The sequence below is a fragment of the Mustela lutreola genome, chromosome 6, assembly GCF_030435805.1.
Source record: "Mustela lutreola isolate mMusLut2 chromosome 6, mMusLut2.pri, whole genome shotgun sequence".
NCBI classification, from domain to species: Eukaryota; Metazoa; Chordata; class Mammalia; order Carnivora; family Mustelidae; genus Mustela; species Mustela lutreola.
In genome coordinates, this window is record NC_081295.1 from 58,798,664 (window position 1) to 58,821,928 (window position 23,265).

The 23,265-nt window shown below is 45.8% G+C and overlaps 1 protein-coding gene across 9 annotated transcripts in view; it reads left to right on the forward strand.

The window, feature by feature from the left end:
* Positions 1 to 23,265, forward strand: part of PLAGL1 (PLAG1 like zinc finger 1) — a 109,885-nt gene that overhangs the window by 82,462 nt on the left and 4,158 nt on the right. For 4 of the 9 annotated variants that reach the window (XM_059177349.1, XM_059177351.1, XM_059177348.1 and 1 more), the window contains 3 exons: positions 707 to 738; positions 5,420 to 5,493; positions 20,028 to 20,511. In XM_059177349.1, the coding sequence (XP_059033332.1) occupies positions 20,360 to 20,511 (152 nt within the window). In that variant the 5' untranslated portion in view covers positions 707 to 738; positions 5,420 to 5,493; positions 20,028 to 20,359. Of the gene's footprint in view, positions 1 to 706; positions 739 to 5,419; positions 5,494 to 20,027; positions 20,512 to 20,539; positions 21,714 to 23,265 lie in introns of those variants that run through there. The other 5 variants (XM_059177354.1, XM_059177352.1, XM_059177353.1 and 2 more) reach the window with 3 other exon arrangements.

Below are 23,265 nucleotides of genomic sequence, written 5' to 3' on the forward strand. Positions count from 1 at the left end.
GTGACAGGGCACCTGCTCCTCAGGGAAAGCCTCCTCTCCCAGTTCCATCTTCCCACCAGATGTGCCCCATTGCTGGGCAGACTCGGTGCCTGGGTGGCAGGAGAATGGGATTCCCTGGTTGCTGATTCTTGTCCATCTGAAGCTCTTCCGGCCAGGGCTCGCTGTTCTGAACATTCTGATCTCTGCAGAATGGCTGGGAGAGCCGAGCTTGTCTGGATCCCTGTCCAGTTTTCCTCAGGGCTTTTGGAAGTCTCTTCCGAAGGCCTCCAATAGTTAGCCACAGGACTGAAATGGGGTTGGCTTTGAGTATGTGTGACTGGCCTCAAAGTATGAGCCCCTCTTCATTGTTTCATTTGGTGCCACAAGGACCTCCCGTTACTGCAACATCTTTGACTGGACAAATTTGTCACGTGAAGGACTCACATCCTCTCTCCTAGCGTAGGACTCTCCTCTTCCCTGAGCTTGTCAGTTTGCTGCACACTCTCATTTCCTTCACATGGAAATGAGCTGACCCTCTCGCTGTCCCAGCGCCCTGCCCCGGAGTCCCGGCCAGGCTTGGGAAGAGGAGTGTCCTGTCTGAGCCCAGCTGCACTGGCCTCCCTCTCTCCTTGTCCTGGTCGACATCCTTACTTTTTTTGGTTTTTAAGCAACTCACAGTCTAAGATAAAGGCCCTAAAGACAGCTTTCTGTGTTTCTCCCTTTCTAGGTGTTTGCATAGGAATCAGAGGAGTTAATCTTGTGAGTAAACTCTCCACATCTGTGCGGGTTTCCTTCCTTCCTCCTCTCTCTGCCCCGGGGCTGTGAGCACAGGACTGCCCCCAGGTCACCAGAGCCTCTGCATAGACGCACTCCTCTCTGCAACAGGGGATGGCCTTTTTTGAAAAACAGTCTGGCACCAGTTGTAGCAGTTGAGGCTAGCCAGTAGCACAGATGCATATGGAGTAGGAGGCTAAGGTTCTTGGCACCTTCCAGAACCAACACCCCCCCCCCCCAAGTCTGAACCTCACCACACAACTTGAAGTATGCAGGAAGTCTTCCTTTTTTATTCCCTGTGACTGATTCAGAGTCCAGCCTCCATTCTGCTAACCTACAGGGAAATTTCATTTCATCTCTCTCCCTTTTCTTCATGGGGTATGACCTTAAACCCAGAGAATTCCACGGCACCTGCCAGGTGAAGGTCTGGCGTGGCCCTTCTGTGTGTCCCAGCACTGGGCTCTGCAGCTCTCTGCCTCAGGACCTGAGTGGAGGTTGAAAACCTCGCCCTGGGTGTGGGTTTCCCAGAGCACGGCCCACACCCTGTCCTCCCCAAGGGCTGTGCCCACTGTCCTGGGAGAGAGAGCTGTGCAAGGGCCGGAGAGGTGCTTTCTCTCCCCTTCGTGGGCACCCTCTCTTTCTTCCATCTTGGGGGTTGGACAGAATCTCCTCATGGGGTTTAGAGGTTAACAAGGACAGACTGTCTCCGCGGTCATCTGGGCTCAAACATAAGGAATGAGAAAGCCTGCCTCCTGTTTTAAACGAGCTAGAAAGAGAAGCTGTTGGGAGGACAAATGGAGCAGAATTCCAGAGTCGTCCTGCCATGCTGATGTCGAGGCTGTGAAGAAGGCAAAACACAGCCCAAACAGTGGGGACTACGGAAGTTACGGAAAGAGGGGGCCGGTACACTCGCAGAATCCGTATAGCTGAGTCAGTGAGAAAAATCTAGTGTGACCCCAGAGTTTCTGACTTGGGAGAGTCTGGGGAGTGACACAGTGGAGAGATTGCCCTATTGGTAACATGGCCGCTCCCACCAGGGATCTGGATGCCAACTCCACTGCCTGCTGGTCACGTGCCCACGGGCAGAGTACTTCTAAGCCTCAGTTTCTCCATCAGTAAAATGGGGCTAATAGCACCTACTCATATGGTTGTTAAGGGTGTGTTAAGTGATTAAAATGGCCACAACCTGTGAGCATCCAGGATATATTAGGAACTGGTACCTAGTGGAGCCAGTGGCTAAAACTGGTATTGCTGGAGGGGCCCATGCTTTAGAAGAGGCGATTTTCAGGGCTGTGAGATATCCAGGCAGAGAGGTGGCAGCTGGATTCATCTGGAATTTGCAAGAAAGTTCAGGATTGAAGATGGAGATTGAGGAGGCCTCTGATTTCAAGGAGGAGTTGAAAGCCTGAGTCACGAGTGGGGTCCCCAGCGATCGTGTGTGAAGGTAGATGGCCAGCTGTCAGGCCTGCACAGGTATTCAATTTTTGAGGGACCCTTTGCAGCTCACTCCTCCATGACCTCTTTAAACTGATTTTGTTGTTTTGAGATAAATGTGAATATCCCACTTAAAGTCTCTACTTCAGGGGAATAATCTCATTGTTTACTCAGCAAAGTAAGAGTGGGGTGTCTGTTATCTCCTGTATCTAGTGGGCTCCTTTCCGTCTGGAATTACAGTCTTCAGAAAATAGAATAAATTAAAAAACTCATTTGAAAAGCTTTTCAAACACAAGCCTTACCCATCTTCAAGCTAGAGGAGGAAGAAATCCCAGCATGTGGAGCTTGCCCAACTCTTTCCCACTCAGATCATTAGAAATAAAAAAGTCAGTTTGAAGAATTGACTTAAGAAAACTCAGGAGTAGCCAGAAGTGAATGAGCTGAAGCTGGAGGGAAATCCCTTTGTTTAATTTGGGTTTCGGTGCATGCCCAGCAGGCAGCTGAACCAGTACCTTCAAAGAGAAAAGGATATATTCTTAAATGTGGCCCTCAGAAGCAGTTGCCTCGAAAGACGGACTGTGCCCGAAAAGATGCATTCTAGAAACCATATGCTCTAGATTTAGGAGATTTCGCTGTTTGTCATCAGTGAATGAGCAAACACAAACAGATCATTCCCCTGCAAATTCTCCCTCTTAAACAATTAACTCTAATCTGTTTACTGTGTGCCAATCCTCATTCCTAGAAAAATGTGACTTTTCTTGCTACTCTGGAGCTCAGAAATACGTGTATTTAGGAGTGTTTAATGTTATAGGGTCATTTTTGCCATATATATATATATATATATATATATATATCCATATGTATCTATATATGGATATACATATCCATATATGTGTATGGCAAAAATGACCCTATAACACCTATATATGTATATAACAAAGATTATATACACACATGTACACACACACACATATACACACATATATATGTACATATTTGTATATGTTTACATTTGAAAGATTAAAACCTTTTCTTCTGATTCTGAAAATCTGAATTCTAACCTGAAATGCAGTGTGCAAAGAGCGTCCTGTCAAACTTAGATGTGTTCTTTTCCCCCTCTCTTCTCTGCTTGGCTACACTGTTGCACAGTGCCCGGTTTTCCCCAGGGCCGCGCATGCTTGCAGGTTCTCTGTTGCATTGTTAACTCGGGGAGCGTTACTGGTCTGAGATGGCAGGTGGGAGAGGCGGAGGAACTTGGCCTCCTCCCTGCCAGAGTTCTCCTCTTTCACTGGTGCTGCTTACATTGAACAGCTTAAGAATAAGCTCCTGTGTGAGCCCTCGGAGGCCAAGGAGTATTGTTGGGTTCAGAAAGGAATTGCTTTCTTTTAGTGATAATTTGAATATTTTGACAATGAAGCTAAGCTACTCCACTGCCTGGTTTGCGTACTTCATGTCATGTGCACCCTTTCTTGTGAAGCAGGAGAGAGCTCCCGCCTCTCTGAATTCATAAATTGGTATTGTCCGTTGGTGAGATGTGTAAGAGCAAAGGAAGAATCATCCAGAAGGATTTTACTCTCTTGGTTCAATGTTTTTTAAAGTGCTTTAAAAACAACAACAACAGCAACGACTAATACAGGCCTTTGGAGGCTACCCAATAATCTAAAGCACCATGGTAGATGTTGGGTATTTGGAGAAGAGGGCTGGGCCATGAGATGATTCGTGAAGTGTTTATACATGCAAAACAAACTCTCTGGTTGCTTCAGAAATCCTACTTACCTCCAGTTTTAACCCTCCTTCAGGCTTTTTCCTGAATTGCGATGGGTTATTTTAAAAACTTAGTTGTCTAAAATGATCTTAATTTTTCAATTTTTAAAAAAGATTTTATTTATTTATTTGGCAGAGATCACAAGTAGGCGGAAAGGCAGGCAGAGAGAGAGGGAGAGGGAAGCAGGCTCCCTGCTGAGCTGAGAGCCTGATGCAGGACTTGATCCCAGGACCCTGGGATCATGACCTGAGCCGAAGGCAAGGCTTTAAGCCACTGAGCCACCCAGGCACCCCTAATTTTCCATTTTTAAGTTAAAAGGGTGTTCTCCTACAAAATAAACGGGCAGAGCCTTTTTTTGATCAAACTAAGAGAAGGAAACAGGCAACCAAGTGAGTAAATCACGTAGGTGAGATAGGATTGGCTTTGTTTCATAATAGATTTATCTTTGGGCTGGTTAAGAAAGTCCTAACAATCTTTCCCCTCTGAGGACTGACAGTCTGGCATAGTTCTAAATTGGAAGAAGCCAAGTTTTATAACGAACTGGTGAGCAGAGGTACTGGTTTCTGCATGCTCACCAGGGATCAGTGGTGCAAAACCAGATGCAGGCTGGGCTCTGGAAGGCTTGGTGAAAACCTCGACTCCCAGGGCCAGAGTGATATGCTGCGAGGCTGTGCTGTTTGCACTGTGGCCTAGGAGTCTGTATTCTTTAAAAGATTTCTCTGGCAATTCTAGTGCAGAGCCAACTTTGGTGACCACTGGACTGTGGGTTCAGTTTAGAGGCCTCAGCCTTTTCCCCCTGCACATCTGGTAAATCTATATGTTTCTTTGAAGGTCTTGTTGAAAATGAATGCCTACTGGTTCTTGCTGCCTTTTCTCATTTGAGAATTTGTTTCAGGTTCTGTCATTGCATAGATTTGCATACCTGTTTTATGGTATTCTAATATTGTTCATTTAAAAAAAAAGTCATTTCCTCTGTGTGCTATTTTGAATATTTTCTATAAACAATTTCATGGTTTTTGGCCCTCCCCACCAACCTGGCAGAAAGCAGGGGAAAACTTCAGGGTTTTTTTAATCTAGTTGCAAGTAGGAAAAGAGATGTAGTAGAAATTCTTAAAGACCTTCCTGGGCAAGATGACGTCAGATTGAAAATCCTTTAAGTTACTGCATTATGAACTTTATCATACCTTTTAAATATATCAGATCTAAATGTTTAAGACTTTTGCCATCTGGTAGATCAGAGACATTTAAAAATTAACGGTGGTATGGCTATGGAGGTATCCTACTACAGGACTGTAAAGTTTAAAACTGGTCTGTCGTCCATGAAAATGCCTGGAAGGGTGGTCAGAAATCTCTAGACAGGATCAGGTGTGTGGATGTGCTCCCGAAGGGAAGCTGAGGCTGCAGCCTGGTGGGGGGAACGCTGCCCCAGCTTCGTTCACTGAAGGCATGCAAGATCTCTTCCTACAGGTTTGACTCCTCAGACAAGCTCCTGAGAGGACTCCACGACCCCCCGGAAGCTGGTGTTTCCTGTCACCCAGCAGGTATGTAAACGGTGGTAGCGTCTTCAGATTATTGCCGTCCAGGTGCGTGTATGACCAGTCACTTGGAAGCACAAGGGACACAGTCCGGTTGGGCAGGAGGTTCCAGGGCCTTCCCAGAGGTTCTATTAGAGAAGAAATACACTTCCCCCTCATACTGCCAACTATCTTCGAACAGCATTCTTCTAACTTTTCTTTTTTCGAAACTTGAGTATGCTCTTCAACCCAGGGTATCAGAGGCTCCCACTGGCAACCTTTCTGTCATCTGCTGGCCACCACCCACAGCCAGAGGTGACAGATCACTCTGTGGACTTTTCTGCAGGCTCCCTGTCCGTTCAAATGTTTTCAAGCCTCCCTGACCCACCTGGTGTGCCTGAGCTGCATAGAGGGTGTCTTCCTCTCTCTGGCACGTGTTGGCTGCCCAGCCTGAGGAAGATGCTGGTCAGGGGCCAGTCGTACCAGGGAATCCAGCCACGGAATCTGAGGCTGTCTTTGGAAATACTGTAGTCAGAGCTGAAGCCTGGGGCTCGTGCAGACGGTGTACCTAGGAAGGATGGCCGGGTACGGGTGGGAAGAGCACACAGTTCAGATCACCCAGGTTTGGCCTCTGGTCGTTTTCATCATCACCAGTGATGCTGACACTCACGGGGCCCTCACTGGGTGCCACCGTGCTTTGCACAGAACAGCACTTGCAGCCTCTTCTCTGTCAGTTCCAATGGGCAGGGAGCATCATCTCAACACCTCAGTCTCCTCATCTGTCGGATGGGGATAAAGATGCCTCTCTCTCTGACAGGGCCTCAGAGGGCTTAATGAGACTGTCATTGTGCTAAATAGCCTTTGAATGCCCTTTGAAATACAATCGGACTAAAAAACATATTGATGTTTGGCCAAGACATTGAAATTCATCCCAACATGGCCAGTCTCTCTAGTAGGAATGGAGAAAGGCAGAGCAGCTCCCGTGAAGCAGGGGAGGGGGTCTTGCCCTTGTGTCTTCTGTTTCCAATGTGATGGACGTTGGAAGGCTAAGCGTGATAACTGGGAAGAGCCTGGACTGTGTCAGCTCTGTGTGGCTGGTGAGTCCATGGGCCGGGAGCAGGTAGGGGGTGGCTGCCACACCAGGTAGTGTTGGTCTCGGGAGCTGAACCGGACAAGCCCAGGCAGTATGGCCAGTCCGGTGGCTAGGCTAGCCCGAAAGGAGGAGCTACTTGGGACATCGCTATAGGCTACTGGGAAGGAGCAGCAGGCATGCGGCAGGGGAAATGGGGCTCATTGTGAGCAAGGTGCCTGGCCTCCAGGGCGCCGGGAGCACAGACCCGCACAGTGAGGCCCCCGGGCTGGGCTGCGGGGTGGACCACACATGTGGCTCGCCAGCACAGCTACTTAGAGAGCTCACATTCCTCCCCATTGAGCAGGGTATGATTGTAATGGTTTGTTAAACAAACAAAGGACCTAAAGCTGTGAATGGGGGGAGAGAAAAGACTGGAGGTGAAAAGGAGATGCGGCCCTGCTTGCCAGTGTTCCTCTCTTCTGAAGCTTTCGCCTCCATTTCCCCCGGCATTCCTTTCTGCCTTTCAGCGAAGCCAGTGCAGGAACTGGGACAAGTTGCCTTGTCTTTCCAGTGCCTTTGCTTTTTAAAATGGAAACTGATGAAATGTGTAACATCTTAAAAAGGAAAAAAATTTACAACTGGAGTCACTTTGAAGGACCAGTGAGACGTATTTTTATATTTCAACTAAAGTATTCCTGCGTGAACCATTTGCTCTGCGTCATTTAGATCTATGGGATGTGGCATGGAAAGGCAAAGAGAACATTCTTGCTCCAACACTGTGTGGTCATTTGTCTGATAAATAGGGCGTGTGCCCTCCGAGGGGGGCAGCCGTGCTTCCGGAAGAAGGTCAGTGAACGCTGGCACAGGCACAGCCATTTTACCTTTTTCTGTTAAGTTTGTACACAGTTCATAGGACAGTGACTTCTGGGTGCTCATTTGGTGAAAAAGCTTAGGGAAAGAAAGAGTTGAAGCTGTCCTTTACCAATTGCCAGTTATATTCGTGGCCATTTGGGTAATCAGATTTTGGATCTCAGGCTCATTGCGTGTAAAAAACAACCATGGAGAATTTTAGAGCAGCACCTTTCAATCTGCGGTTCCCTCTGGGTCCAGGAGTTGTCCCTGGGGGAGAGGGTAAGTGTGTGCTGTGCATGCTTGTGACTTTTGTCCTGTGTGAAGGAATCTGTTGATGGAAGCATCCTGGCTGTCACTGGCCCCCACGCCCTCTGGGACAGCCCTGCCTCCTCTCCAGGCCCATCTCCTGCTCCTCCCCTTAGCCTCACAGCTGCCTTCAAGCAGCCTTTGCCCATGGGACACCACAGGCTGCCCTGTGCTGCTCTGTCCCTCCCTCTGCCTGAAGTCCCCCTCGCCCACCTGCTACGCGTCGCACCTCGGTGGCCAGTGTCAGATTTTTAGAAAGGAAGAGCGGAAGTCCTCTCTCATTCTGCCACTCCGAGATACTTTGCTGACATAGTGTTATCTGTTTGCAGGCCTTTTTCTTTTTATTTAGAGACACTGTTGTTTCAGAACCAAACAGTCCATCAGGGTCTTCAGAATCATTTTCAAACCTCCTGTAGCTTTTATGTTTCCCTCAAGAGATTTTTTTTTTCCCCCCCCTCAGGAGATTTTTAACTCCTGAATCTGGCTTCCCATCATTAGGGTGACTGGTCTGCTTTCTTTCTTTTTTTTTTTTCTCAGTTTGAACCTTTACCCTCACACACTTCCTGGGAAGAAACCAGGCTTTTCTTTTCCCTAGAATGGTAACTGTATTAGGACAATAGGCTCTGCCACTAATTAGGTAAGTTTTGGTTCCTCCGTGCCCTACTCTTAGAGACCTGGAAACAGAGATCACGGGCTGTGAGCTATGGAAGCATAGCCTAGAAGGGCTTAAAGGCCAGCCATCGAGGGTTTGATGGGAGGGAGGAGGGGGATCTAGTTTCAGCTGTCACAAAAGGATAGCCTCCATCACTGAATTTATGACTGGAAAATCTTCTCGTACCAGAGGCTCTCGTGTGGGTTTCAGGACTGCTGTCCACCCCTCTCACCCACCATGATACCACCATGAGATGGAGGCCATGATTGGTCTCCTTGAGACCAGGTCTGCTCCGTCTCAGCTTGACAACCAGCCCTGGACTTCACCCTTGCCTCTCTGGATGCACAAGCCTGTTTTGCTTGTTTGTGGACATTTGATATTTCTTCCGGAGTGTCCTTAAAATGATCACGTACATGGCGTGGAGAGGAAGGGAGCAGAAGTTTTCAGCATCTTGCAGAGGGACCCGTTCTAGGACAGTGTTTTGGCCCTAGCTGGGGAGGCCTGAGCTGGATGAGCCCCTCTGCTTCCACTCTGTTTGGGAGGGAGGGGGGGCTGCTTACACACCTGCTTCAGGGAGGAGCCCCTGCCGGGATGGAGCCTGGCTACCCGCCCCAGGCAGCAGTCCTTTCCCCTGGGTAGTGTGGCTTCTCTTGGTCTTCTCTGGCCTTCTGAGGCTCATGTTCCAGGGTTTCTGCCTTTTCTGCTCATTTTTAGGGCTTCCTCTGGTTTCAGTTGAGACAGAAGTCCAGGGGCGCTCTCTCCTTATTTCTACCTGTTCTCCTCCTACCTTCCCCACCCATTCCACGTAGACTCAGAGTGGTTTGCCTGAACTGTTAAATAGGTCAGACAGATCTTCAGTCTGCTAAACACAACTGTAACAAAGGAAGGTTCCCACCTGCAGAAAAGCCTACTTTCTCCTACTAGACTGGGCAGCCAAACAGGGGTTTTGAGCTGTTGGGGTCCTGCTTTATACAGTAACCATCTAGAAATTATTTTGAAGCCTCACATTTTTTAATGCAAATTCTCATTTTGCTTATTTTTGTTGCCATAGACTTGTTACTACTCTCTCTTACCCAAGAAAAGTGGAGGAATTTAGCAGCAGAAAGCTTCTTCTGCTTTTGGAACCTCTAAGAATTACTTGTCCCCACAAGCATGCTTCCGCCCTGTTCCACAATGCAGAATAGATGTCCTGAGGGAAAATCGATTTAGCTACAGCCTGCCATAAAGAAAACAAATTCCTCCTCACCCACTTTACCAAACGATGCTGTAAAGGACAAACATTGGTGATCAGAGTTGAGTATGTGGGCTTAATGCAGGATCTGAGGCCACCCAGGTAGAGCTCCAAGTAATGTAGAGTCAATTACAGAAGCTAGATTCAGAACGGTATCCATGTTCCTGTAGCCAAAGGGTGTCATTCTTTGTGTTTGGTCTAGAAAAGAGCCTCAGCTTCTCCTTTATGGCATAGGTGTCCTCACTGGCCTCTGTGTCCATTAGGCACCATTAGATTGAAGAGGTCTGGAACCAGACCTCGCCTGGGCAGAGCGCACAGACTGAAATCCAAGCAACGGAGAGAGCATTAACGCGGCCCTGCACGAGGATGACAGGTCTAAAATGGAGCTCCTTGTGCGCCGTTCGGCTGGACTTCTCTTCCAGGACTACTCCTTCCTTTCCTCCTCCGCCACCACAGATACCTCTTTCCTGTGACCTAACCTAAGTCCTCATCTAACTAGACTTTACGAAGTGTCCTTTCGGCCTGCCTGCTTTTCTTTCCAGGTTGCTGTTACCCCTTCAGACACGCGGCAGAAGCCAGAGGGTCTCACTGCCTCTGGTCTCACCACTCTCTACTAAATCGTCTTCCACATCTCTGCTGTAGTTATGGTCACTAAGTCTGACCTGATGACAAGTCCGGTGCTTATCATGGATTTGTGTTGCCCAGCGCCTAGGTATCAGTCCTGGGCTGTCCTTGCTTCTTCTGGTTTGCCTCCTCTGTGTTTTCTTCATAGATTCCTGTGCTTATGCCCTTCCCAGTGTTTTTTCCGTTCCTGTGGAGACCGTGTCTTGTTGGCCTTCTCTCCTTCCTTCTACCTCTTCTCCTTCCGCCTCCTTCACTCCACACTAACTCATAAACTCTTAGTGGCTAGCTTGACTAAATAGGTCAGTCAACTACTAAAGGATTACAGCAACAAACCCCACCTTACCCTAGTGGAATGAAGCAGTCTTATATCCCTGAACCTTCATGATTTGGCCTTTGCCTCCTTTTCTGGCCTCTTTGGCCGCAGTGCCCCATATTTGCAGAATAATCCAGTCATACTGAACTACTCGTTTTCAAGTATCCTATGCTGATTCATTCCCTCAGCCTGAAATCGACCACCTCCCCACTTAAGCACCTGGTAAACTTGCAGGCTTAGCTTTAACATTGGCCTCTCCATGAACTGTCTCAATCTCTCAAGCAAGCTCTCAAGCAAGAGATGACCACACCTTCGACAGCTGTATCCTTTATCCACCTTGCATTCTGATCATTCCTTTCACTTTTATCAGGCATATATCTTCGTAGAGTGATTTAATTATATCGTACCTTTTAATCCCTAAGGAAGAGCATCTTTGAAGGTCTGTCGATGATTCCAGTCTTGTATATTGTCTGTCTTACTCTCATGAGGCATTACTTGGTCTTGCCTGACTTTCTAATATTTTGGCAATGGGATTGGCTTAAAAACTGAATTTCATCCCAGTGTGTTTTTGTGGGAGGGTGGACGGGTGTTAAAAAGATTAACAGGACATGTCAGATGTGGTATATGACAAAAGGAAAAAAAAAGGCAATCCCATGGAGTAGAAAAGTATAGGGAAATTGTTTTAATGATGGACCAAGAAATCTCACTTGTATAAAATTGTGCATATTTTCACCTGTGTATTAGTGATCTGAGTTTCCCTTTCTGTGAAACTCCTTTTTAATTTTTATTCTTGCCTGAAGTTTTAAAGTTTTATTTTAAACATTAAGACTAAATCTGTCTAGAATTTTTATATGTGGTGCATGATGGGAATCCAGCTCCCTTATTTTCCACATGGATAACCGATTATTAAGTGGCCAGTTCCCACCCCAGTGATTGCTGTCCAAGCCCTGTCATATGTTGTTTCCATACAAGGGTGGGTCTGTTTCTTGGCTATTCATTCCACTCCATTGGTCCACTTGTCGAATCCTGTGCCTCAGTATGTCATACCACCTCAGTTACGATGAGCTTTAAAAACAAAAGCAATAGCAACAAAACAACCTTATCCACTATCTCTTAAGTTTTTCTTCTTTGGGAGATACCATGGTCTGTTGGTATAATGATGAGTATGATCCAGTAGGACTAGAAAGTTCTTGGCCATTCTTGGACTTTTCCTTTTCCATATAAAATTTGGAATGATCAGGGTTCTAACAAAGAACCCTGTTGAATTTTTATTAGCACTTCATTGAATTAATATGTAAATATGGAAAGAACTGACAGTGTTACAGTAATTCCATCTGTATTTCCATATTCATGATCATGGTATATTTTTCCATTTACTTAGGTCTCCTATAATGTCTTTCAGTATAGTTTTGAAATTGCTCCATAAATATATATTGTACCTTTGTGGTTAGATTTGTTGCTAGATATCTTTGTTTTATGGCAAATGTATATTGTATTTTAAATTATATTTCTGTTTGCTGGCATTTAGAAATACAGTTGATTTTGTATTTTGATTTTTATAACTAAATATCTTGCCAAGCTGTTAGCCTGTGTGTGAATTCTTTGGTTTTCTGTGTAGACAGTCATTATAAATAATGAAAGATCTCTTGCATTCCAATTTTATGTCTTTCATCTCTTTATAACTTTATTGTAAGTCCATTCTAGTATAAAATGTTTAACAAGGTGTAGTGTTTAATAGGTAACTTTATCATATAATAAAGATAGCTGTTTGAGGGACGCCTGGGTGGCTCAGTTGGTTGAGCAGCTGCCTTCAGCTCAGGTCATGGTCCCAGCGTCCTGGGATCGAGTCCCACATCGGGCTCCTTGCTTGGCAGGGAGCCTGCTTCTCCCTCTGCCTCTGCCTGCCTCTCTCGCTCCTTTCTCTCTCACAAATAGATAAAATCTTTAAAAAAAAAAAAAAAAGAAGATAGCTGTTTGAGTAATTTAAAAATTGATCTCCTCTTATATTATTTTGTCTAAATGTGCATTTTTTGGACGTTGAACCTATGAATGAATTTGTTGTTAGTCTCTGGGTTATATTAGCTGGTTTATTAAAGGTTCTTCGTGGTATTAATCACTAGTGAGCATTAAGAGGAGCAAATATGTAAAAATAGCAGATACCCTCAAAAGAAGCCACATTGGCAAACATAAAGGTGCCTAAGAATCATCAGATGAGTTTCTGCAAATTCTTAGACGCTCCCCGGCAAATTGCACTCAAATCCCTGCCCCTGCCCCTGGGTCTTGTCCTTGCAACTGCCTTTTCGGTTTTCTTAAAAATATCTCTGTGTGTGTTTTATAGTCCTTTTAGGGATCTCTCTCCCTCGCTCTCTCTCTCACATTTATAGTTGTTTTTGAAGTTCTCTTTTCTCCATAGTTGCTTTCTTCTGACTTCTGGTGATCCTCAGCTGTCTGCTGACTTATGAGTGGAGCCATTAAAAAGCTGATGGAAGCTTTGTATACTTAAATAGGGCTTGGTTGTGGGTTAATGCAGGTACACCTGGGGACTGCCATTTGTCCTTGTAATTAGCTCTTTTCTCTTGGGCTGGTCAGCTTTCCCAGAGAAGTCTCCTGGAGGGGATAGGCCTGTTGCCTGGGTTCCGATAGCCAGAGAGGGCCGGTATACAATCTTCCACGGGAGTCCCTCTGTTTCAGCAGGGTGCGCTGCCCTCAGATGCCCCACTAGGAGGGGGTCAGAGGGCTGAATGCTTCACCAGCAGACTTTTCGACTCTCTAGGTTCTTATACCCACCCTCCCCTCCCCTGCAGAGTTACCTAGTGCCCACATTTCTGAGTCTCTTGATGGGTTCCCCAGGGTAAATCAGGTCGCCCTGTAGCTTTTCATTACTGGCTTAGATTTGAGCTTTCTGAGGACTGAGAAGCCAGTCACTGCTTGTTTCCCTGCTTTCCAGCTCCCAACATTTTATTGCCATTTTCTCCTCTTTGGGTGGGTTTTAAAAAAATCTCATTAGTACTGTTTGAGTGGCGTTTCAGAAGAGACTGGAGCCACATACCTTTCTTCAATTGCCGTCTTTAACTAGACTGTACCCAACATCTGTGAATAGAAGGTTCACACCCTGTCCTCATTGCCATTTTCTGTCTAGTGCCTAGATTTGATGTTCTAAAGCTGTGGTGTAATCAACCAGAGAGCTTTCTCCTTACTTTGGTCTCTGAATATTAGATACATAAGTCACTTTGGCTTTCTTGTTTATTTCAGGCCTTGTTTCCAAGAAAATAAGAGCTGAGTCACTGAGTTAACAAAGTTAAGTCTCTCAAGGTAACGGTTTAAAAGTCAGCAGGCAGCAAACCTGATTTGAACAGGTGGTGGGGGAATTGCTTGGGGTGGTTGGTGGCGCACCCCCCCCCCCCCGCAAGGGTGGAACGCAGGGGCAGTCAGTGCTTCCCACCACGGAGAACACAGGGTCTCAGACCTCTTAAGGCGGAGCTGTCTAAAACGCTGTTGAATAAGTAGTTCTGGAGGGAACACGGAAGAACTTTCTGTGGAGATAGGTTTTCACCAAACCAATTTTGCTCTTTCTTATTTAGCCATGCTTTTTAGTGAGCTACTTTTATCTCCATCACAATCTCCTTAGCCCAAGGCCCCCTGGATTTCAGCTGGATTTCTAATTGCTTCCTCCTAGGTTTACCATCTCCCCAAGCGGACAGGGAGCTCCCTTGCCTCAGAGTGACAGGAAGAAGGAAGAGTTGCCAGGTGGGCAGGGGTGGCAGGACACTCTAGGAAGGGGCGTTGTGTGGAAAACACAGAGACGTGACAGAACATGGCACATTAAGAAAATAGCAAGTGGGTTGACCTGCAGCCTTGGTTGCCATTGGGCCTTTGTAGGAAAGAGATGTGCAGACATAACAGGGTGTCCTGCCTTGTGGATCCAGCACAAGAGTTCATCCCAGGTGCTGTCTGCTCAGGTGTTAGTGGATTTCAGTGATGGTGTCTTAGTACTTTATTGAGGATAAATACACACATGCAGACATTTTTCAGATATAAGATTTTTCGAGGTGCTGACAAGTGACCCCTCCCTATGATTTAGAGGGTAGTTTACCCTCTAGGCAGAAGGTAGGCCTATCTTACATGATAGTTGTCATCTGTTGCCATATTTTTTAATCTATTTTTTACATTTTTAAATTTTTTATGCAATCTCTGTGCCTACCCTGGGACGCCTACTCATGACCCTGAGATCCGTAGTCACATGCTCTACCGACACGAGCCAGCCAGGCGCCGCGGCTCCTCCCCTCCTCCCCCATGTAGTCAAATTTGAAATGAAATTTGTACAAGTTGTTTACTGCTTAAATTTCAGAAGAACATTATTATAGAAACTTTTTTGGCTTTTCTTTTACTCTAACCTGATAAAATGCAATGATTGTTTCACAAAATATATGGCCTATGGATTAGGAAATATCAATGACTTTGCGAACACACAGAGTTGATGGCACCTAGAGGGTTTTTTTGTTTTTTTGTTTTTTTTCCTGTTTTTATCTAAGACAGTGGCCTTTAACCTGTTTGAATCTTGGACTCCTTAGCAAATCTGAAACAAGCTTTGGTCCAAGAACTCCAATATTCATACCTCCTAATGTTGCACAGAATTTCAGAGAATTCACAGCCACTTATGAACCCCTGCTCTAAGTTAAGAGTGAAAACCTAGCCACAGCCATCTGGTAAGGTACTTATCAAGGTCTCACATCTGTCATCTTCAACCAAGTTAGTCCTGCCCGGGAGCACCTGTTTTGCTGATTAGACATACACTGAGTCCCAAATCATCTGCCACACTCACTCAGATACGATACCTACCAGATTTTTCAATGCATATGTGTAATAAGAAACAGCTACCTCGAGGTTCTGAGAAACATCATCTTTACCTTGCTGATGTTTCTGGATAGTTTTGTTAATGTTGGAAACTTGCTACCAATGTCCTCCAAAGAACTGATACTAAGAGAAGCACCCTCTCACTTACCCACCCTGCTCCATGATTGACTGTTTCATATTTTGTGAGTATAAGAAGTAAACAGAAACTTGATAGAGGCCCTTTTAAAACTGGCTTTTAACATATTTATAGAAAAACAATCCCGAGTTATGGGAATATGAGACACAGGGAAATGTTTGGAGCAGAGCCTTCTTATCTATAAGGAATGGTGATGAATGGAGTCAAAAAAATCTTAGAGTACCAACGTTGGAAGATTAAAAATGGAAATTCAGTTTCCTATCAGAAATGGGTCTTGCATTGTGTCACTGGGCACAATGGAAATAGAAGCCAGAAGTCATAGTTTATTTTGAGAATGCCGTAGAACATTTGTCGTTCCCCATTAGCTGATTGTGTTACGCAGCACTGGGGACATCCTAGAACTACTACACTTGTGCTCTGACCTCTACCATCATATACCACCCGCTCTCAGGGCACACAGCCTTTCCTAGCTGTTGCCATATATATATGTTCTTATTCCAATCTGATCCTCACTCATCCCCAAAATAATCAGTATGAACAGAATGAAGCAGATGGCACAAGCCTTCTTTGGCGTACTGGCAGATCTGTATCACTCACTCAGTATTTTTAGAAACAAGGGGATTGAAAATTATGTCCTGAGATGTTTTGGGGGAAGACTTACTATCTTTCCCGGGTGACAGGTGTTAAAATATTACCGTATTTAAGACTCAAATGCAATCTGCATGTCACAGAATAGACTGATTATCATCAGGACCATCCCTTTGTCAATTCTCTGTTAGGATTGTTGGTGGTCTGCCAGATGATAGAAGGTTAATCATGAGTCTGTTAAGGATGTGGCCAGAAAGCGCATCAGGTTTCAACTAAAGATTGGAATCGGCGGCAGCCAGCCAGTGCTGGTCATGTACGTGGTGATGGGGGACGTTGTATTATCCACACCGTTTATTTTTTTAAAAACAGCTGAGCTTTGATCCTCAGCCACAATGAATTTATAGTCTGTTGAGACAGACTATTTTTATAGGAGTTTGTGATAATATCATGAAAACAGTGTAAATATTTATATTTGAAGGTCCACATTAATGAAATACACAGTTATGGTGAATGGAACCTTAAAACCATTTGTGAATTTGAATTCATCATTAAAAAAGACTTCCTGAAGAAATTAAAGAGTGTTCATTTTCAGATTAATTCAATTCAGCATCTGAGGACCAACTTTGCACTTAGTGTTGGGCTAGGTGTATTTAACACACAGACCTAAAACTCACGAAGTTTTGGGAAAAGACATTCATGAAATAAGTGAAATATGTATAAAAATGCTTGAATTACATTTGTTCTTCAAAAGTTCCATGGGGAGCACAGGAAGGAAATGTGTGTCACGTTTAAATAAAATATGCTGTGTCTAAAAATCCCTGATTATATACCCACCATATTTGAAGGGCCAAGCCAAGGAAAATGTAGGTAATGATGTCCATGACTGTTGGACTTCGGAGTCTAGGGAAGTGGCTGGAAAGCGGATCTGGGAAAATTTTATTTAGTGGTCAAGGGCAGGCACTTTCTTTCTTTTCTTTCTTTCTTTCTTTCTTTTTTTTTTTTTTTTGGTCTAAATTGAGTAGATCTTACTTTTCCTTTGTATTCTTGGTGTGTTGATAAGCTATGAGCCAAAGTTCCTATCTGTTGAAAAACAAAGAATACTAATTTTTACCTGTAGTGTCATGGGTCTTTTCTGCATTTGTGAGCACGTGTGTTCCTCCCACTGTGCAAAATGGATGGTGGTTGTGTAGTGGGAGAGAACATGTTTTTCTCTCGTATCCATAACTGAGTGGCTAGGACCCTGTGCCAGTTGTGCAGCTGACAGCTTCTACTTTTAATACCAGTGTTTCATAAACAACCTATATTTGTGTGGTGTGTTTTTAGATTCCCGTGTATTTCAGATCCCTTTTGTTCCAGTTGGTGGTCCCCAACAGCCCACTGTATGTATCAGGTGGTGTCACAAATGAGGAAAGACACTCAAGATGTAGCCAACCAATGGGCAAGCTAGAATTTGAACTGGGGAATCCTTCCCCGGCATTCAGAGAGCAAGAGACTTGGTCTACATAAACCGTCCCATGTTTCAGGGAAACACCGGAGGGTGAATCAGTAGCACAGCTGGGTCTAAAGGCAAGCAGAACCTTGCCCTCCTCTCCCTCTCAAGCAGAACCTTGCCCTCCTCTCCCTCTCAAGCTCCACTACCTGGTACAGCAGCCCCTAGCCACATGGGGCTATTTTAACATAAAGTTCAGTTTCTCAGCGTCACGTTTTGAGTGTTTAGTAGCCATAAGCTATGTGACATTTCTGTCATCACAGAAAGTCCTCTTGGACATACTGGTCATCTCTCAGAAAACAAGAGTGGGGAGAATGAATTTAGTGAGCAAAGTTGGAAGAAGTGTCTATGCAGGGGATTGATGGAAGGGAGAGAAAATCCCCCCATCAAGCCAGCTCGTCTCCTGACGGACTGGTGCTATTTTGAATTCAGCTATAATGAGAACAAAGAAAAGAGGAATCTTAAACTTCATTCCATGTGTATATTTTCATCTTTTTTGATAGACCTGGAAAGAACACAGCAATTTCAAGTGAATAAGTATTTTCAATGACGATGATAAATTCTATGGCTTTTATAGCTGGGCCAGTATTACGGCCAGACTTGGGCCAGATGAGAAGTAGGACACATCATCAGACCTGGCAGCAAATACTCAGCCACACGGGATAGCGTTCCTAGAAGGAGTTGTTTTGTCTGTGGCCGCAGTTGTTGGGGAGGCCTCAGAGGGCGGCCTTGGGCACGAACGGCAATACCGTGAGAGCACAAGGAGTTGGGGAGACGGGCTCAGTTCGAGTCAGACTTGGTGACAGAGAAACAAGGTAGGTGCATGCTGCCGTTGGAAGGTTTGGTGCCAAGATGCTGGCTGAGAACGCCCACGTGCCCAGCTTTGGATCGGTGCTGAAAGTTCACGTCCAAGTGCGCACTTTGGCTCTGAGGGTTCCAGGCGGGTGGGGCGCCTCAGGGAGGGGTCTCTCCCTGGGGCTGGCTCCTGCGGAACTCTGAGCAGACACTAAAAACATCTGAGCTAGCTGATGAGGAACACAAGAAGTTTGCTGCAGTTTTTGGCCATTAGAAAAGGAATGTCAGTTTCTCTGTGTACATGTGCTCTGAGCTGGTATGTTTAAAGATGCTTCAACTGTTAGTACAATAAAATTGCACCTAGCTAGACTTCACTTTTCCAATCAGAAAGTAACTGTGAAAAGGTAAGTAAAATTAACTTTTAACAATAAGGAGCCACTCTAGAGACTGGGCAGTCAATGAACGCCTGCGGGAAACAGGCACTTGACGACCTGCTGTGATCGGTCCCTTCACCAGGAGGGCTCTGCTTCCTTGGCAAAGCTCAGAAAAGGCTGGGCTGCATACAAAAGCTACTCCAGGGTGTTTAATGTAAACATATAGTACTCTAATTTTTTTTTTTTTTTTTTTACACACGGAAGGTTAGCATTCACTTGCCTAAGAATTACTCTCTAGAAAAGCACAGAATTCTAGGTAGCCAGGCTTTTACTGCCTCGTTCAGGCCTGCCTGCCATGCCGGCCTCATCTTAAGATGGTCTGCAGCTAGAAGCAGAAGGGCCTGGCCTTGGGGGACTTGTCGGGGTTGGAAAGGTGGTGAGACAAGTTGAGATCGAGGCGGCTGCAGGCCCACCTCCTGGAAATGGCCTGGGAACAAGCAGTTGACCCTCCAGGGCAGGGATGGAGAATGAGGGAATGTCCCCATAAAGCAAAGGGGAAGAGATTAGGAGCACAGCTCACTAGAGGATGCTAACTACACCTCAGACCGCAGCCTGAGCCGCCCTTGTTTCCATGGGAATACTGGGTCTCCCCTCTGCAGGCCCCACATCCGTGAGCTAAACTAGCTTTGTTCACATTTTGTTGGCATCCTAGAGCTGAGACCTTCAGCCTGGTAACCTTGCAAACAAATTAACTTGGATGTATACAAATTATTTCATCTCATCCATGGAAGTTTAAACAGGTGTGATAAGCAGTGTATGTTATGCTAACAACGAGGGAAGAAGAATAGCCCATGGTTTGAATAAGCAGAGATGATTTTTGTCTGTACCAGTGAAACACTGGAACGCACAGGGGAGTGTTTTTTGTTTTTTTTCTTTGAATTGGTCGACCTAGTCTCCCACTGACCTGAAGTCAGGATCTGAAGTAGCTAATACCGTCTGTATGGAAACAGCAGTCTCTGCTGAAGGGGATACAAGCTTCGTGTGCTCTCCCAAGATGTCCCAACACTATGCTGGCCTCCCCGCTGCTCAGGACTTTCTTGCAGAAGGACCTGTGGAAGCACACAGGGAGGAGGGAGACCCGGGGGCCAGACTGGAGCCTCCGGAAGGAACCTGGTGGTTCTGGGTCACTGGTGCTGAGCTGGCAGGGGAGGAGGGGCACTGGTTTCCAAAGGCTAATGCAAGAAAACTGTTCCTCTGTTCCTCTTCTCTCTGCAGACGGCCTGGTGATCTGGAGCACGTGCCCGCCTAGTGATGCAGATTACCTTTCTGCTCTTGGACCCTCACCTGCGCCTCCGACATTCTCCTCCCAGCCCGAGACTGCATATATAAGTTGGGATGTGGGAAAGCAGGAAGCAAAGCTCATGGTAACTGAGAGGCCCATATCTGGGTAGAACCAGGCCCAGGACCACGACGCGGCCTCTCCCCTGGTCTGGAGTTTTGGCTGTCGTGGCTCCGCTCATGTGCTCAGCACCATCCTTCCATTTGTGCTTAAATGGCACAGCATTTGGTCAGCGCATCTGAAAAGGAAGGTGTGAGAAGTAAAGCCCATGGCCACCTATCCCTGCCAATTATGTGGCAAGACGTTCCTCACCCTGGAGAAGTTCACTATCCACAATTATTCCCACTCCAGGGAGCGACCTTACAAGTGCTTGCAGCCAGACTGTGGCAAAGCCTTCATTTCCAGATATAAATTAATGAGGTGAGAGGCTCTAGAAAAGGTATGCACTTTTACACATACCTTGAAATGGCTTAGGTAGCCCTCTGAGCAGACACTGCGAGGGAAAGTGGATGCAGGTTGTGGATGCACATTAGCCCTTAATGCCACTGCTTACTGTGGTTTTCTGTGACAGTTTTGCATGTAGCATCAGTTCATTCTTTCAACCAGTATTTCCTGTGGTCCTGTGATATGCCAGGCATAAAAACAGGACAGAAAGACCCATGCTGGACAGTGAGTCATGCAAACACAATGAAAATTCGATGCAAGTTCTTTGACAAAGCTACACAGGTGTAGGGAGCTGTTCCCCAGGACTTGATGCATGCTCGCAAGGCTTCCCAGACAGGTAGTCTTAGGCTGTGACCTAAGGAGTGACGAGAAGGTGGACGGAGAATAGGTTCTAGGGAAGCCCGAAGCCTTGACCTTAAAGCACACAAGTACAGAGGGTAGTGGTGGAGGAGGTACGGGTGAGGCTCAATTGGAGGCAAAAAAGGAAGTCTGTCCAAATAGGCTTATCTGCTGTCCTAAAGGGTTTATTTATTCTATTGAGTCTAAGTAGTGCAAAACAGGATTTAGACTGGGATGTTAGAAAGAAGATTCATAGTAATTTGGAGAAGAGAGAGGAGGCATACAGTAGAGGGATATGAAGTAGGATAACATTCCAGGGCCTGACAGTGAGGCTGGAGAGGAGGGAACGTCTCGCAAGCATCAGCTTCCGGAGCCTCTTCTCAATTTAGGAGCAGTCTGTCTGGCCGAACAAGTAGAACTGTTGGGTAACCAGGTGTTGAGGATATGCATTTAACTGGATTTTCAAAGGCATCCATGATACACAGAAGGATAAAAACCACTGTTGTAGCACTGTTGTGCAGTCCTTAGTACATTTAGTCTGATTTCTTAAACGACAGTTAGGTGCTCACTTCCATGAGGGAAATGAATTTATGAGCTATAGTTTCTGCCTCCAAAGGTTTTTATATCCTAGAAAAGATAAAACCTATGGAGCATCCCTCATTTGCACACTAGTCCTGAGCAGCATCATTGAGCATGAATTTTGTGTGGTGTGTGTGAGATCCGCATGCAGAATCCCCACTACTGTGTGCTGCTTTGGACACCTGGTGAAGGGAAATCTGTCATTTGCCTTTCATCTTCATGATGGGAACTTCAGAGCTACAACTTTCAGACTACCACAGGTGAGAGTCCAAATGTGGCCAGAGAGGATTTCCCTCTGAGTGGTATTAACATGGACCACATTATTATTAAATCTTGGAGTGCCCTTGGAGGAAGGTACCTGAAAGTTTTGAAAAGATCTGAGTTATGCTCCTGGCCCTTTAGATGGGGCCTGTCATAGGTAATTGTAATATGTCACTGTCATAGATAATTGTAATATCTAGTTTTTTAAATGAGCCTATAAATACATAGGTATTTTAAAATTCAAATGGGTTCCGTACATAGGCCGATGTTTAGTTTCCACAAATATGTAAGTATGAGTGCCTACTGTGTGCACAGATTTTGCTGCAAAGCCTTCCTGTTTTGCAACAAGCTGCTTCTGTGGATGTAGGAATTCTGAACCACGTGCTGAAAGCCATGTTTGCTGTGGTCAGCCCGTGGCGAGGATGTGGCAGCAGCGAATAAGGATTGAGACAGGGACAGAGGTAGATATTTGGAGAAGACAGTGGAGCTGGCAGATGATTGGAGTGACAGGAATTAGGTGGGATTACCCCTTAGAGAGCACTGAAAACGTCTTAAGCCATTTGTTTCAGAGGTGGTAGCTCTGAGGAAGGGAAACAACTTGCCCAGGGAAGGGTGTGAAGTGAGGTGGGAACGGGAAGCAGCGCACTTTGGGCAAGAACCTCCCGCCCAGGCGCAGCGGCCAGCCTGGTGAGCCTCGGCCTGAAACCGCAGGTCTGAAACGGAATAGAGGAGAGGAGAGGTGGTGGGGTTGCTTTCGGCTTTGGGTTTGTAGCTTTTACAATGGGCAGCATTTCCTCCCAATTCCCCTCAGTTGCAACATAAGCTCCATTTTATAAGCAGAGGTGGGAGAAAAAAACTTGCTTAACTAGAGAAGAGAACTGGGTCCCAGTACAGCAAATGGGGAAAGCAGGTGGAAACAGCAAAAAGGCAAGAAAGCAAGCTGATTTGGCAAGGCTGGTGGGAAGTCCTACTGCCAGCAGGGACCCCTGAGGAATTCTGAGATCGCGGGCACAGCCCAGGCACCACCCTTGGTGCTGCCTAAAGCACAGACTGAAACTGGTGGTTTCATGGGTTGTGAAGCAAGAAGAGAAGTTGAGGGAAGGAAACCAGTTATTGAAGTAATTTCAGCTATAAGCTGATCGTGTTCTAGATTGAGATTGTTGCATGAGTCAAGGATCAGTTGAAAGAAGAAAGAATTGGATGCCAGTCAAAGGAGAGAGCCAAAAATGCAGAGGAATGGCGGCTGGTATTATTGCCCACGTAGAATTTGGTCAATCTGTGCCTTTCTCACAGGTAGTCAGGAGTAGGATGGTCCAGAGTTGTTACCTTGGCATTGCTCTATTTATCCAAGGGCAATAAATGCAATCTAGTCAGATCAAAGTCCTCCACAAAGAAAAAAAGAGAGAGGCATGAATAGAGGAGCCAGGGCAGAGCTCTTGGGGGCCTATTCACTAGTACTGGACCAAATAAAAAGTCGTTTAAATGCCAAGCTTATAGATGGTTCCCCCCTCACATCTTTTCCTGATGATGTATCTGTGGCTATCTTGTATG